This window comes from Bolinopsis microptera, chromosome 9 (assembly GCF_026151205.1).
Source record: "Bolinopsis microptera isolate Bmic1 chromosome 9, MBARI_Bmic_1.0, whole genome shotgun sequence".
Lineage (NCBI taxonomy): Eukaryota > Metazoa > Ctenophora > Tentaculata > Lobata > Bolinopsidae > Bolinopsis > Bolinopsis microptera.
The window spans coordinates 4,724,846-4,742,773 of record NC_087080.1 but is presented as its reverse complement, the minus strand read 5'-3'; the positions used below and the strand labels follow the sequence as shown (position 1 = coordinate 4,742,773).

Genomic DNA, 17,928 nt, shown 5'->3' with positions numbered 1-17,928 from the left:
TTTGTCAGGTGATATTATTAGAATGCCACCTAATCCATTTACTATTTTACTAATAAAACTAATAATTGTAAAACTGAGAGTTAATCAGTAGAGCAGTAGCTGTAATTGGGTTGGTGTTTAAACTTAAAATGGAGGATAATATCTAGTTTGGGACGAATATGGAATTCTGTTCAGAGGATATTTGAAAGGGTAGTACTCCTGTTCTCCAAATAGTCAAGCTTTTCTGTTACAAGTACCCTAGAGTTAAATTAGAAAACTGAATTAGAAAACTGTGCTCTACAATGAAGCTCCTATGATATTCACTGTGATGTTCACTGTGATGTTTACTGTGATATTCACTGTGATATTCACTGTGATGTTCACAGTTAGTTCCCCCACCTGATTGGGCAAGAATTGAGGCGAACAGTTTGAATAGTTTGAACTAATTGCAGCAGAAAAAACACAAAATAACACGACAAACTGCTCAGTATTGTTATCGAAGGTAAAGTATTGATAAATAAATTGTATTCGAATAAATATTGCACGTGCAGCGACCAGACAATGTTAGGAATGCACAAACCATTCTCCTTATTCCCTGGCCGGGTCACGGCTTCCTCAGTGATTATTTAGGCAATTTGGTCTGAGACTAAAGTCAGTAAAGATACTGGAATGACAAGAATGAAGGAATTTGTTGGTTACCATGGATACCAAAGCATTTGGGGATATTTGGCCAGACATTCAGACTTAGCTCTTTGGTAGGGTGTGTTATCTGGAGAGTAGTTAATGTCTGAAAACTCTGATCTGTACAATCTGGACTAACTGAAGAATACCAAAAAGAGGAGTGTAGCAATGGTGAGTGTAGGGAGGTATGTAAGAATGGTACTCTGATCCAGGTAGCTTACTAAACATCCCACTTGTCTTATTACATGTACAAATGTTCACTAATGTTTTTTATTGAGGAGCACTACCCGGAGGCATTACACTAACGCCTCAAAATCTTTAATTACGATCAAATATAAATATATGCACACATGTCTAAATATGCTAACGCTATTAGCAAATTTATATAGTACTATTAAACATTTTTAAATAGCTCTTATCTCTTGACATAGCATTGTAAAAATGCTGGAAAATAGTCACAAAAAATATCCTTTGTGTGTTCAGTGTTCATACGACCAATGTTCGCTAGGTCCCTATATCTCTATATATGTATTGTAAACACAGTCTATATAATATTATTGTGGGTGGCGTCGTCTGCTGACAGTGCTCAATCGGCAGGCCGAGAGCTATGTAATATATACACTCTATATTATGACACTGTATTTGTACAGCAGATGTTAAGATGCTCCCTCATGAGCCAGTGGGGGGCGTGGTAGAAAGCTCACTGTGTTATGCTAATGTTACAGTGTAATAGTGTAATGTTCTAGTTCAGTGTGTAGTGTGCATTGTTGGCACTTCAAACTAACAACTTAATTACACCTGGTATTTAATAGTGGTATAGCTGTTGTGTTATTGTAGCTGACTATTTTATCAACTAATTTATTTATAAATATTAAGCATTTTTGTTCAGACAGATAAATAAAATATAGTATAATTACCAGGTAAATAGTCTGGAGTAATATTATCATTACTGTAGTAATCACCATAATTCCAGATATCGTGACTTTCTGCTACCATCACTATACAACTAAGTAAAAACATAACTCCTTAAATAAACAAATTTTCTAACAATTCAAACTTCGTCCATTAAAAGTGGTTTATTCGAGAGAATTTCAAACTGAAATTAACACTGAATATTAACAAGCAATGAATACGTGCTGTGTATAATAAACCACTATAATACTCATTACAAAACACGACACTGTGCGTAAAACAATACACCAAATGCTCAACAGGACTATACAGTGTTGGGAGAGTAACAGGAAACAAACCAATTGCTGCAGTTCCTGGGACCCAACTATCAGGGTCCTTACTATTAGGGCCTTACTATTAGGGCCCCTACTATCAGGGTCCTTACTATTAGGGCCCCTACTATTAGGGTCCTTACTATTAGGCCCCCTACTATTAGGCCCCCTACTATTAGGGCCCCTACTATTAGGGTCCTTACTATTAGGGTCCTTACTATTAGGGTCCTTACTATTAGGGTCCTTATTATTAGGGTCCTTACTATTAGGGTCCTTACTATTAGGGTCCTTACTATTAGGGTCCTTACTATTAGGGCCCTTACTATTAGGGCCCCTACTATGAGGGTCCTTACTATTAGGGTCCTTACTATTAGGGTCCTTACTAGTAGGGTCCTTACTATCAGGGTCCTTACTATTAGGGTCCCTACTATCAGGGTCCTTACTATTAGGGTCCTTACTATAGGTCCTTACTATTAGGGTCCTTATTATTAGGGTCCTTACTATTAGGGTCCTTACTATTAGGGTCCTTACTATTAGGGTCCTTACTATTAGGGCCCCTACTATTAGGGCCCCTACTATTAGGGTCCTTACTATTAGGGTCCTTACTATTAGGGTCCTTACTAGTAGGGTCCTTACTATCAGGGTCCTTACTATTAGGGTCCTTACTATCAGGGTCCTTACTATTAGGGTCCTTACTATTAGGGACCTAACTATTAGGGCCCCTACTATGAGGGTCCTTACTATTAGGGTCCTTACTATGAGGGTCCTTACTATTAGGGTCCTTACTATTAGGGTCCTTACTATTAGGGTCCTTACTATTAGGGTCCTTACTATTAGGGTCCTTACTATTAGGGCCCCTATACTATGAGGGTCCTTACTATTAGGGTCCTTACTATTAGGGTCCTTACTATTAGGGCCCCTACTATCCTCCACTCGATTCAAATTCAGGAAAATAGTAGCATCTCCGTAGATGATAAAATGTAATGAAATTATTTGCAGTAATTAATCTAATAGTTTAATTAATCAGTTAATTAATTACCCAATTAACTAAATATTTAATAAACTAACCGAGAATAAATATGCTCTTGTCAGTGTCGTCTCCAGTAGCGTTTGCTGAGACTGGAGCTGCTACTGGCTGCAGTGCATTTAGCGTGTTGTTATCAGACGTCTGTTGGAGTGTTGTTTATTTAGTTATTAATTGATAAATTAGTAACTTAATAAGTTCGATGAGTATTCAATATTGATGTGGTTATTCGTTAGGGATGAAATAATTAACAAAATAACAAATAAACTAATTGACTAATTAACTAATTAACTGATTTACTGACCGCGGTGTTCCCTACTGAATTGTTGAGAGACCGTCTGATGACATCTGAAAACATCAGAGAGGGGGAGTATCCCGCGTCACCATCTATACCTTGAGGGTAATTAAGTAATTAGTAACTATTAGTTTATTAATTCATTATGTAATTAGTAACTGTCAGTTAATTAATTCTCTAGGTAATTAGTGACTGTCAGTTAATTAATTCCTAGATATTTGAGCTGTTATTTAAGTAATTGAGTAATAATTTTATCGGAGACAAAGTTTTTAGTCAATAAAATCAACCAATAAAGAATAACTCAATGAAAATTTGAACTTAACTACATTGATTGAAACCGTTTTCTGGCTTTATCAGTTTATCAGCAGCTGATAAAGCAGTTGAAAGGTCGGATTTCGACGAATGTGACTTGTGGGAAGTGTTGTGTATCTGTGTACTTGTATTTCATTGATACACTACCCAGTACCCAGAGGCAGGATTCGGCGCTAACTTTTAAAAACATTTATTTGCAATCAATATAAAAATATACAATATTACTATCAGAATGTATTTCTGTCGTCGGTTAAAACAGTGGGCAGAGATCATAAACATAAATACAGCATTCAATATAATATAAAGAGAGTGTAACCATAACATTTCTTGTTTTGTAAACTTGACTTGGCTTTGATTAGTATGTTATAATGGTAGTCATGGTAACGGCTAAAAGTTCGGTAAGCGTTCTGCTAAACAGAAACAAAGTCAGGTAAAAAATTCGTTTGGTATACAAGACGTAACGGTAAAGACACGATCTTGACAATTGAAACGACGACTTGAATGTAACGAAATATTTCGGATGTTCGACATCAGTCTCAATAAATGTAATTATTTGTAGCTGTGAAAATAGTTTAAAATCGTTTTTATTAAAGTCTTTATTTCAATTGTCAAGATCGCAACTACAGAGCAGAAACAACATGTCCACCTTGTTAGTTATATTATATATTACACGCTATACAACTTAAAAACAGCGCTCCACTTAAATGCTTACCGACGTGACCTCTAAAAAACAAAATTGCCAAAATACTAGGTAGTTAGAAGTTAAAACTATCCCAACATGAGTATAATTAGGAGTAAGTAAGTAAGGATACAGTAAGTAAGGATACAGTAAGTAAGGATACAGTAAGTAAGGATACAGTAAGTAAGGATACAGTAAGTAAGGATACGGTAAGTAAGGATACAGTAAGTAAGGATACAGTAAGTAAGGATACAGTAAGTAAGGATACAGTAAGTAAGGATACAGTAAGTAAGGATACAGTAAGTAAGGATACAGTAAGTTAGGATACAGTAAGTAAGGATACAGTAAGTAAGGATACAGTAAGTAAGGATACAGTAAGTAAGGATACAGTAAGTAAGGATACAGTAAGTAAGGATACAGTAAGTAAGGATACAGTAAGTAAGGATACAGTAAGTAAGGATACAGTAAGTAAGGATACAGTAAGTAAGGATACAGTAAGTAAGGATACAGTAAGTAAGGATACAGTAAGTAAGGATACAGTAAGTAAGGATACAGTAAGTAAGGATACAGCATGTTACACAACAAATTACACAACAAAGTACAGCTGATGAGGTTATAAAGAGTAGGCTAGAAGCAAACAAAGGGAATTTTACAGCACATGGTCAAATACGCCGCACAATGTAAAGCTAAAATCAGACCTGCCGCGTGACATCACGTGACAATACGTCATGTCAAGTGATAATACGTCATGTCACGTGATAATACCGCGCGTCCTGATTGGTAAACTCACTGTCACGTGATATATGATCGGCTTGTTCTGCTTTGCCCGTGATGAGTGACTGAAGGAAAGGATCGAGAGCACGTTTCCAAGGAATGGTTTCCGAGGAACAATAATTGCATCGGACCTATTTGGAATGCTATCGGACCAGGAAATTACATATTGAGGGTGCTTGGGACGGTCCAATCAGTGCGCTTGATTCTTGTCACGTGACCAAAAACACCCAATCAGTAAGCTGTTCACGTGACACAGTATGAAAATAACAGGGCGGAATATTTACAATTTACATGACTGCAGAATTAGAACAATGTCTGAGTGACCCCTGACAAATAAAGTATAATTATAAATATCATCTTTTCTCAGACACCAAATTAATTAAGGCTCATAATTAAACAGTTCTTCGATGTGTCCTACCAAGTAATTATAGTAACACCTGCTCAGAACTTTTAAACTTTTAAACAGCTGTAGAGGTTTATAATGAGATGGTTACTTCTAGATACCATTGAATAGACGTAATAAACCTTTAAATTAAAAATAAGGTGTTTTATTTAGACTATCCAAAAGACAGAGTAATGCAAACAAACGAACACAAAAAACAGACACACATACAAACGTTTATTCGAACAAACGAACAGCCGCCCCAACAACAGTGTCACTTGTAACCATGGGAACAGTCTCACTAGATAAACATTACAGTAGACAGCTGCAAGGGGCTCACAATGAACACTGACGCACAGGTCACTCGTAATTTATACTCAGTTTTAAAGGAGTTGGTAATTGTCGCCCTGACTACAGAGACTTTTTAAGTTTTTAACTTTGACAGGATGCCTCCTGTGGGGCGAGGCCCTTGTGATGGGTGATAGGGAGGGGCGGGGTCTAGGGGTCTAGGGGTCTAGGGGTCTAGAGGTCTAGGGGTCTAGGGGTCTAGGGGTCTAGGGGTCTAGGGGTCTAGGGGTTTAGGGGTCTAGGGGTCTAGGGGTCTAGGGGTCTAGAGGTCTAGGGGTCTAGGGGTCTAGGGGTCTAGGGGTCTAGAAGTCTAGGGGTCTAGGGGTCTAGAAGTCTAGGGGTCTAGGGGTCTAGAGGTCTAGGGGTCTAGGGGTCTAGACTTTAGGGGTCTAGACTCTAGGGGTCTAGGGGTCTAGGGGTCTAGGGGTCTAGGGGTCTAGGGGTCTAGGGGCTGAAACATTACTAAAATTCGGTACTATCATGATAGATGGAAGATGCAATTTTGGCAGATGATCCATAAATTTCTTCAATTGTTCGATTAGGTGATGAATCTTTGTTTTCGATATTAAGATTAATTATTGTTCGAGGGTCTGGGTTTTTCTGTACGATAGCGAATCGATGTATTTCAGATGACTTTGGATGCATCTGTCAGAAAATAACAAAGATGGATCCCTGAGACAAACAGATGAAGAAAATTATTGAAAATGAATCCTCACTCAAAAGGCTCCAGTAAACAAGTAATTCCCTCTTCTTCTAGCTGTATTGCCTCCAGTGGACATGCTACAGAGAGTAGTCTTAACTGGATTGGAACGAGGGGAAGAAGAGAGATGACTAGTTAAGATTGGTTCTAGAAGGTAAGTTCGAGTAAACTCAGACACATCAACCTTCTACAGATCTAAATATACCTCTTCAAACATTCCCACCAGTCAGAGGGCAGTACCCTGAGTTTTACCCAATCAGAGGGCAGTATGACGTTACCATAGTAACAGGTGAGAGACCCGCCTTAATACCAGCTGTACCCACTTGATGTTGTGACATTATTTACAAGTATGTAGTAACATCTTGCTACTGCTGCATTCTCTTTATATTACCTCGTGCATAAAAACACGTACAATCAGACACAAAAATAGACAAACTTACAGACAAACAAAGAGACAAACAGACAAACTCTAGTTAATAAGTTGTAGCTGGCGGAGAAAGTTATTTGTGCTGACATTTTTACATGCGGGATATTAAGAGAATTAAAGATAGAGATAGTGGTAACTATAGAGACATCACTGCTCTATAACATTATATATTGGGCGGGATTGGATTAGTTTCTCGCGAACAACATGAGAAGAGAACAATTGGTTTTATTATTTGAATTATAAGATGTTACGATACTCGATGAGTGCCACGACTTATATGAATATGCTAAGAAACAACTTCAATATTCATTGAACATTATGCAGTGTCAAGAGGTAGAACTGGCCTGTAAAGTTGGTAACCTTGGTAACCTTAGTAACGTTGGTAACCTTAGTAAAGTTGGTGTTTTGGTAACCTTGGTAACCTCTAAATAGTTGTAACCCACTAATTTAATGGATGATGGAGAAATTGCCACGAGTACATTATTATACATGATTTAGACAGAAGTGAAATACATAACTATATCTTTTTGAAACGTAAGAATACTAGCAGATAAAATTTTCAAATTTAAATTTAGAAATTTTTGAAAATATGAGTACATCAACTTCCGCGAGACCTCACGATACGGAACTACGTGTATACGACCACTAGGGTCCTCCAAGTACAATAGTGTCAATAACCTGAGGTTCAACTCCTTTGCCTCTAGAGCCTCTGCACTGTACAACGTGGTCCCTCCTAGCATCAAGTCCCTCCTAACCTTGACCACTTTCAAACCTGCTCTTGATGCTTTCCTCAATGAATTCCCTGACACTCCACCAACACCTGGGTACACTGGACAGAACAGGAACTCAATGCTGGAGTGGGCCGGTGGCACATGTCTCTGACGTGCTACTACTTGGCGGGGGAGATGCAAGACATTCTTGGCCTGGTAGCACTCTAGCTCGGAACTCAACCCAAGTAACCCAAGTAAGTAACGGTTTACATTTCATAAATATTATTATTCTTCATTCCAGCATAGAAATTTTGACTGTCCTTCACTGCATGAATTGTTTTTTTTTCTAAAAAATATAACATCACCAGGAGGAATCTCAAAGTAAAAGTATGGAAATAACAGATGGTAACAAACAAATCTACTAATAATGCAATCTTAACTAAAACCTCCAATTATGTATCTGTTTCCATGGTTACTATCCCTCTCAAAGATTGGTCCCCAAATATGTAGCATGTCAATATCACAGTGACTTAAAACTCCCAATATAATGACAATAAGTCGTGTATACATGCTTACCTAAAGCCTATTGTTAATCGTTTAAACCATTTACAAATTTTAGAAGATGAAGTTAAACATTATATATGAGATATATAATATATAACATTATATATAATATATAACATTATACATAGTACTAGGAGACATATTACTAGCGTCACAAGGTAAAATAAGAATATTACAGAGCCAATACATGTACACTGTACAGGAAGACTCTATATACTTATATGTAGAGTCTTTACTCTTTTAGTAACATAATATAATATATGTTACAGTTAGACGAAATAAGAACATGCTGTATGTAATTTATAGTTTTAATCAGTTTTAATTAGTTTTAGACGATCTAGATAGTTTAATGAGTTTATGAAAATTTATACTGTTTTGATCAGTTATTACTTAGTTTAGTTTTAAGGAAAATGTATTACTTAGTCTAGTTTTATGGAAAAGTTCTTACTTAGTCTAGTTTTAGGTTAGGAAAAAGTTTTCTTCTGTAGTCGATCAAGTTATCTGTTTATAGTTGCTATAATTAAAATAGTTAACTACTGTTTATCAAAAAAAAATTTTTAAATCAAGACACTTATTTTACTTCGGTGTATTCCAACAGCCATATTGTTACACAAGTTCAACCAGCCAATTACAGGAAGCCGAAGGATTTATTTGGCCAGTGACGGTTAAGGTAGTGTGTACCATACTTTCTTCGCCCGAGACTTTGCTGCAATGCAGCTCCTCATTTAACCCTCACACAACCTCATGGAGGAAGGGAGAAACAAAACGGAGATGATACTCAGTTTTACATCGAAAGAACAAAACATTGAATGTAATTATCATAGTTTAATTGCTTCTAGAGGTCCACCATTATATTAAGAAATATAACGAAGTGTTTTCGAGCAAGGTGCATCGTTAACACTCAATGTGTGATGAGAACCTGCCAATCTATTGGGTATAATACACGTCTTCAAGTAATTTACACGCTAATTTGAAGCAGAAGTTAGAGTAAAATTTGCAAGGAAATTTACAAGAACATTTACAAGAACATTTACAAGAACATTTACAAGAACAAATTAATACGAGTTATGAGACTGAGAAGTTTCAACCATCAAAAGCACAGTCGGAAAGGTTATTGGAAAGTGTTATCTATATTCCATCTATCTACCCGCTACCGCAAGGTACAACTTTAAGCCATTGACAGATGATATCCGAGGGTAGTTTTACTGAAGGAAACATTATTTGAGCTTTGAGAAAATGTATCTGAAAAACGATAATATTTTTTCCTTTGTAACGCGGTTTTGCCAAGAACTGAATTTACAACAATTTTATCTAAAAAATTAACAACATCAATAAAATTATCAAGAAACAATGTTGACTGGCGCTCATGAGCACATAAAGGGATTGCAGATTGTCAAGAGAATACAGTCTAAGGGAGATTATTGTTCTTACAGATGGAAAATGTTGGCACGTCTGGAATGTGTCAAATCTTTGTTTGTCCACCAGCTGACGAGAAGTATGTTTCAACTGTCGAGTGTCAATCACATATGTTTGTGTAAGACTGCTGTCCCTCAATTCCTCAAGTCTCCTCCGGTCTGCAACTATTCGACAAGAGCAAGTAGAAACAATAGTGAGCTTCTCGAGATTAGGGAGACAGGAAAGTTATTATGGTTTGAAGCTTTGCCAGCAAGCGACTCAATAGTTTCTAAGTCGATAAAATGAATGATGACCTCATAAATTGTTAAATTAATCGTCACTGGTTGAGTATTTGTATAGGATTTGTATAGTATACAGTTAATTTAGTCCTAAACTAAAAAGACAGTCAACGAGAGTACTTGTAAACGTTTAGCAGGATCACAACTAAATAATGCATAACATTTTACCGATGGTGATTGACCCTAATCTTATGGGCTAGGGTTTAAGAGAATTCGAATAATGTGACGATATATTACGTGAATGGTGGTATGTGACAATGCCATATTGCAATTTTGAAGCCAATATCCTACATTATCTTGCATTCTACCCCCCCCCCCCCCCCCCTTTATGTTAATATTTAAGGAAAACCAGTCTAGGAGTAGACTCCGCTATCGTAAGAGCAAGGCTATGAGGCATCCCAGAAACTTTAATTTAATTCAATTTTATGATAATAACATATTGACCGGCTTGCCGGCTTGATATTGAAACAAATATCACGATAACCGCACTTAAAACTAGCTGGTGAAAAAAAGAAAAGAAAAAACACAAAAATAAAGGAGCTTATCTGAAAGATAGGAGTTAATAACCCGTTACTTGATAGGTCACCTCCCTAATTGTAAATCACTCTGTTATGTTCAATCACATGACTCGGTTTATGTCACGTTTTGACAAGAATACAGCTCTCTGGTTGGTCAGTTTGTGACACGTGACAAGAATACAGCTCTGTGATTGGACATACCGTTTTGTCTGTGTGACGCAGTTGCTGACATGCCGAACATTGCTTGGATACCAGAGACTGTGACTATAAATAGTCTTCTCTGATCCTTACTCTTTGTTACAATAAACACTGCTATGTAGTACTGTGTAGTACCGAGTAGCACTGTATAGTACTGTAAAGTGGTGTCGACAGTGAATTCATGTGTCAGTGTGATGTCATGTTTTGTTCTGTTTTGTTTTGTATTGTACTATTGTGCAGGTAACTTATAGTTCTAACGTCACGATGCTGTTACTATGGAGATACCAGTAAATACATATCTATTAATAAATTATAAGTGATATATTTTGAAAAATAAGGAAGGTTATATTGGAGAGATAGGGGAGTTACATAATGATGTATTAATATGTACTAGGGAAGTACACATAAGATACCAGTATGATGCATCAAAGTAAATGTAAAGGTAGTGTAGTAACAATAAAATTATACCAGCTCTAGACTTCACTTCCTTTATAAGTAATGTTCCTTACACTTACAGTCTAATATATAATATATATTGTATATAAACTCCCCTTGTAAGATAACAGTTCACTCCACTGGTTTCAATAATGGTCAAACTTAACTACTTCTCATACTACTTCTCAAGGCTGCCAGACCAAGACTGCCATACCAAGACTACTAGACCAGGCTGCCAGACCAAGACTGCCAGACCAGGCTGCCAGATCAGGCTGCCAGATCAAGACTACAGAATCAAGACTACAGGATCAAGACTAAAGGATCAAGACTACAGGATCAAGACTAAAGAATCGAGACTACAGGATCGAGACTACAGGATCAAGACTACAGGATCAAGACTACAGGATCAAGACTACAGGATCAAGACTACAGGATCAATGCTGTCAGAAGAGGTTGCTAATTCAGGGAGGGAGCTGATCCTCACGAGGGTACGGTCAGTGGAAGACTATTGGTCTTTAATTTTAAAACTGTCAAGGAATCTCGGGAATTTGCCTCTCAGGCAGTACTGCTGTCCCTCAGTTTTAAATGTCTCCTCTGATCTACAATTCATTAACAAGGACAAGTAGAAGCAATTATTAATGTTCACTCATTGTCACAGAGTTTCTATTGAGCTTATAAAACAAAGCTAATATATTTTGAAGCTTTGCCAGCAAGTGCTGAAGAGGCCCTGTACTGCTGAACCAATCTAGTGAGGGACTCTATAGTTTCCGGGTCAATCAACTGAAATCCATGGATCCTCCACAACAATATAACCACCCTTTGTATATATGGTGAGTCTCCTGTAATAATGCTATGTTTTACTGTTAAATACAGAGTAAGCTGTATTACTATAACTGATAACAGTTTTAACATGTTGATTTCTAAATAAAGAGAGTGTAAGGCTGATCCAGGCTGCTAATAACCCGTCCTATTAATGTAGCCCACTTTGTACAGTCTCACCCAGGTGTTCTCCTCAAGCTCTCTCATTGGTTAGTTCTAGTCACGTGACCAGAATAAAGCTCTCTCATTGGTCGGATTGTTTGCACGTGCTGGAACCAGCCGGTCTGGGTACAGTTCAACAGTTGTCATGGTAACGCGATACTGTCATGGCCTTTAGAAAATTATGTACAACTTATCAAACTGCTCGAATTTAAAGAGTATCATAAAAGAAACTTTAGCAGGCATTATATTGAAGGTGAACGAGGAATACAGGGAACTTTCTTTATTAACTAACTTGAACTTTCGGTGTTAGTTCTCTTTTACTTCAATCTGAGTTTATACTGTAATGGAAAGACTTTAAGACAAGATGCTCAAATACCAAGAAATAGTTATATATGTTAAGAGAGACAAGTCAGTAGTTAATGTAGATACACACTTGACAGGGTTACTGTAAAAAGACTTGGGAACTTGAACTATGCCCTCTGAATAACATTAGGATACTAATAGAATATGATAGAGGTGGTAATATGACCAACATCGTACTGAAATACAGATAAAAAGAGACTGATGATAAGATAGCAGTAACAAATATAACTGGAAGCAAATTTAACAGAAGCAAACCGGAAAATAGTACAAGAATATTTGATCATGAGAACACGGTGACTATTGTAAGGTAAGAGAACAAGAAGACCACGACATTAGAAGCTCAATAGCACACAGTAACGCCAAGCAGCCAGATACAGATTAGCCAATTAAATTTGCATTCTACAGAAAGGGTGAGTTCTGCAGGGTTCTGCAAAGTTATGACAAACAATGAAGTTACACCAGAGACTAGTTTCACACTGTACAATACATGTGTTATACAAAACACCAGGATAGTGTGGCAAAAAGGGAGTCATGTTTCACTACATCATACTATGCACAGTTAGAAAAACTATTCATCAGTATATATAACAAATAACCATCATTATACATAACAGAGAGTAACTGGTATCTCAAATACCGTTATTTTTAACGGCAGGTTCTTGACACAATGTAAATGGGCATTACTAAGGTTAAACATCCCGGGTCCTTAGTTGCTGACACCCAACTACAAAGCTAACGACCAACACATTCATAGTCCCTTTTACCACACTCCCTCTGTCTATAGCGATCTCTGTGCTAGTATACAAACGTGATTTTGTGCGAAGTTGAGAGACACCTCCAGTTGTTAGAAATTGTTGAACATGATTTACAACATAATGAATAATGACAGTACAGGTCCAATAATTCAACATCGTCACTTTGAGCGAAGAGAAAACTTATGTACCTAAATAATACATATCTTCCAATACATCTTCCCTTACAATAAGTGTAGTTATTGACTACAAGCATGTCATGTATTTGGTTATAATGTGTATTTTTCTTAAGAAATGCACAATATAACACACAATAGAGTTAGATATGTAAGGTCCCTATGTGCTAGTATAGATTTACACACAAGGGAGGTGGTTTCCTCATAGAAGGAGACGGCGTCACACAATGCCACACACACCTGTGTTCAACATTGTGTGTGACACAATTATAATTGAATTATAATCCTTTAATCTAACATAAAACTCTTGGTGAGTTCACTAAGTTTTACTGAGGAAGACACAGAGTAATTGTTTAAGAAACTGTAGGTACATTCAATTGTTTAAAACATAAAGGTTATTGTTGTTCCCAGGTACATTAAACTTATTCAATAAACTTATGGATTATATCTTATGATATATGTTTAATATAATCATGATACCATGGTTTTGTAACCAAGATTTAAATTTTCCATTCTTAAATAAATTGATTGACTTTGTTAACTACACATTACCTATAACCTACTTATTTCTTATACTTTCCGCTAATACCTAATTTAAAAAGAAAACATTTATATGTGCTTGTGTGCACTCTTAATATTGTGAGTTTGATGATACTTTAGATTTTGAAGCTATTATTTAGAATATACAGAGACAGTAATAACTGAATATGCTCACCATAAGTAATGAAGAAGAGCTCAAGAAGCATTAAACTCCAAGCCTCATCACCTCACTCCTGCCCTGCAGCTAACACACCTTTTCTTTCACTCCTGCAGTGGTCCAACCAGTCTGTTTCTTTAATTATCTCCTTGCTATTAAGATGATTTTATTAATTTGATATCGATAATTTGTGATAATTGTCAAATGTTAATGATTAGTGGTTTTTACAGCCAGGTAGCGCAGTTGGTTAGAACGCCATCTTTGCAAATCGTGAGGTTGCGAGTTCGAATCCCACTGTCTGCCTGGTCGTGGGGTGAGCGTTGCTGACGTTCAGCTAAGGATTCTGAGTGGTTTATGCAGCCCCCTGGTCTACTCAGCCGAATACTCGAGATATCGGGTGTGAGGGTTAAATGAGGAGCTGCACATTGCAGCAAAGTCTCGGGCAAAGAAATTATGGTACACACTACCTTAACCATCACTGGCCAACAAAAATCCTTCGGCTTCCTGTAATTGGCTGGTTGCACTTGTGTAACAATGTGGCTGTTGGAATACACCGAAGTAAAATAAGTGTCTTGATAAAAATTTAAAAAAAGTGGTAATTGAAATTGTGGAAATATACAGGGTGGGCCAAAAATCAGTGGACATACGTTGGCCTTAATAGCTCAGTCACTGAGTGCCCAATTGAAATAATTCTTTCTGGTATGACTTACTTAATAAAACAAAAGTTAATAAAACAAAAGTTAAATTTATTACCAATTATTCAATCAATACATATCATAAATTCTAATATTGGAAACACAATGCAGAATGGATGTCTTAAACTATAATTTTGTTGTCACTAATAATCTATTTACTTTCAAAGTTGAAATTTAGTTAAGTATGAAATGCCACCACATCATAGTTAGGGTAAAATATAATTCTTAAAAATTTTTAAATTGAGAAGATTGCTCTATGACTTAAAATTTAAAATTTAGCAAAAGATATCTAATTTTTAGATAGTTGGTTACAGTTTATGACAGTACTGGCATGATCAATTTTATTGTGGCTGGTAAAAGGACCCAGTTGCCTGTAAGGGCTTTACCGAACCCCTGGGGACCACAATGTGATAGGATCAGGCCAGATGTTTCTATGTAGAGCAATTTATTTATTTCTGAGCTATGGTTACGTGGTATAGCTGGTGGTCATGTTTAAAGGTCAGTTTATCTTTGTGTGCTAATTATCCATCCAGATGCTTAGTGATGTGAGTAAATCATGCCCTTCTACAATATATAACGTTTAACTATAAATTTGTTTTTACCACAGAAACTGTGGCACTAAGGTCAAGAATTAAAAATTTGTACTCTCATTGATAGTTAAAGCGTTTTTTTCCCCAGCACTACTACACAACAAAAACCTGTCGGCCCACCGAGGAAACACAGTCGCAGAACAAGGAACCCAATTGTGCTCCTCTATTCTGCGATCGTGTGTATTTACTATAAACTAGCTAAATGCAGTTAGTAAAATTTTCTGGAATCATTAAAGTCGTTTGATTAGTTTATGTGTCAAAGTAATGTCCATGATAATCATATATTTGGATCCCCGGTGGGCAAACACTCGTCCCAAAGGCTAAGGCAAACCTTTCAATGTTTCACCATACGAAGTAAGGAGATTTGAACACATACTCAGCCTACAACTCCACCCATGGGACGAGACGTCGTGAGCCTCAAAATATATAGCATATACCCAGTCAGCAAACACTATACACAACATACATACGATAACAAACAATGTATAATGCCATTACTTCATTTAAAAGAAAATATATCTGCTATCTAATTTTTTTTTTTAAAATTGAACAATAAACCTGAAGAGAGGAGAAGGAGAGAGGGGTTTGGGAGAGGTAGAGTAGGAAAACAACAGGATCCTGTGCCGCAGGATTTTAAAATTTGTTGTATGATGATTCGTTTTGTGTCGTCTCTTAGATTAATATAGGTCTGATACCCTTGTCATGGTTTTTTGCAATAACACCGTGGTTTACTCATATGATTATGTTTACTAAATCAACCTATTTCAATGATAATTCATTTGCATCAAAGTTGTAACTGCACCAAAGTTGTCGGTCATATTTAGATTGTAGTTCTAACAAAGATTTCTTAAGATTATTCTTGAATATACTGATGGGAGTGGAGAAGTCTATTTCACTTGTTGACTTACGGCAGTGATTCCAAATACTAGTTGATTGATAGATGAATAGTGAGGATGGAGTGGGTGGGATGAAGTAGTTGTCTCGTCTTGGTGACCTGTTGAATAAAGAGAACATTGAGACTGGTGATTGGAACTTATTAATTTTAAACATTTCCAGTAAACAGTGCAACTTATGAAGATTGTGGACAGTCAGGAAGTTATACTCGTTACAGATTGGTTTACTGTGTTCTAGTTCAAAGAAATCTTTGCCTAACATCTGCTTGATAACTTTACCGGTCTTATCCCTAGTGATAGGCCTTACTCTGGCACATGTTTTGAACTTATTGAAGTATGCATCATTATCACCAAAGAGAATTCTTATGCATTTCTTTTGTGTTTTAAATATGGCTTCTAGTTTATTATTTGATACACCTCCCCAAACAGATATTCCATAACATAGGTGTGATTCAAAAAGGGTGTGGTACAGGTCCTTATATAGTTTTTTAGGTACACAGCGTCTAATTCCACATAGTCTACCTATCTCACATTTCAATTTACGGTTTAACGCTCTTAAGTGAGCATCCCAGTTCAGTTTTTGGTCAATAATGACTCCAAGAAACTTAGTTTCCTCCACCTTTTTAATTACTATATTATTTAGTGTCAGTTCTAATTCATTGGTGTTTGAATCTGGTTCATTTCTACAGTTCGGCTTAAAGTGGATATAACAACATTTCTTTATGTTGATATGCAGCAAGTTACTCTTCATATACTGATGAACAAGTTTAAGAATTTTATTAGCTTTGCAGTAAAGTGTTTTTATACATTTATCTACAACAAATATGTTGGTGTCATCGGCAAAAAGTATAAACTTACCTAGGTCTGATACTCTGTATATTTCATTGATGTAGATAATGAAAAGCAAGGGACCTAATACTGACCCCTGAGGAACACCAAATATTACAGACAGTTTTTCGGATTCTTCTCCAAGTACTGAAACATATTGCTGTCTATTAGAAAGGTAACTGGCTATCAATTTATTTGCAGTCCCTCGAATTCCATAATCATTCAGTTTTTTAAGCAGTTTATCATGACAGATTGTGTCAAAAGCTTTACTTAAATCAATGAAGATGCCTAGTACGTGATTTTTATCTCTTAAAGATTTTTCAATGTAGTCGACAGAGAAGTTGAGTGCATGGCTTGTCGAGTGATTTTTTCTAAAGCCATATTGATTTTCATATAATAATCCTTGCGACTGAAAGAAACTGTAAAGCCTGGAGAATATGATTTTTTCAAGTATTTTACCGAATATCGCTAAGGTTGAGATAGGCCTGTAATTTTCAAGAAGCTCAGCATTTTCTTTCTTATATATTGGACTTATTTTACCTACTTTTAGGTCGTCTGGAAAAAATCCCTGTTGCATACATTCGTTGTACAATACCGATAGTAGTGGGCTAATTTTGCCTGATACTGCCTTTACTATATGTACTGGTATGTCGCTAGCCTTGCCATTCTTAAGTTCCGATATGATCTTAGCCACCTCCTCAGGTGAGCAGTCATGTAGATATATATTAGCTGTATTCGATTTAGGTAAGAAGTCACAGAAACTTGGAAGCTGATTTATTTGTATCTCTCCTAGTTCTGTGTAGGCTGCATTAAGGTTAGATGCTAGGGATACAAAATACTTATTGAATTCATTAGCTATAACTCTGCGATCAGTTATCTTTTCATTGTCTATGGTAAATATAGGTCTGATATCACGTTTCTGTTTGCCACGAATTTTATTTATCAGTTCCCAGGTTTTCTTGGAATTTCCCTGAGTTTCAAGAAACTTGTCAGAATAATATTCAGATACA

The 17,928-nt window shown here is 36.4% G+C and overlaps 1 protein-coding gene across 2 annotated transcripts in view; it reads right to left on the bottom strand.

Annotated features, from left to right (window-relative positions):
• Positions 1 to 17,928, bottom strand: part of LOC134820728 (uncharacterized) — an 88,296-nt gene that overhangs the window by 10,936 nt on the left and 59,432 nt on the right. Inside the window, exons 1-3 of one of the 2 annotated variants that reach the window (XM_063831303.1) lie at positions 13,931 to 14,066; positions 3,212 to 3,300; positions 2,952 to 3,051 (exon numbers count right to left, since the gene is read on the bottom strand). In XM_063831303.1, the coding sequence (XP_063687373.1) occupies positions 2,952 to 3,051; positions 3,212 to 3,300; positions 13,931 to 13,961 (220 nt within the window). In that variant the 5' untranslated portion in view covers positions 13,962 to 14,066. Of the gene's footprint in view, positions 1 to 2,951; positions 3,052 to 3,211; positions 3,303 to 13,930; positions 14,067 to 17,928 lie in introns of those variants that run through there. The other variant, XM_063831304.1, reaches the window with a different exon arrangement.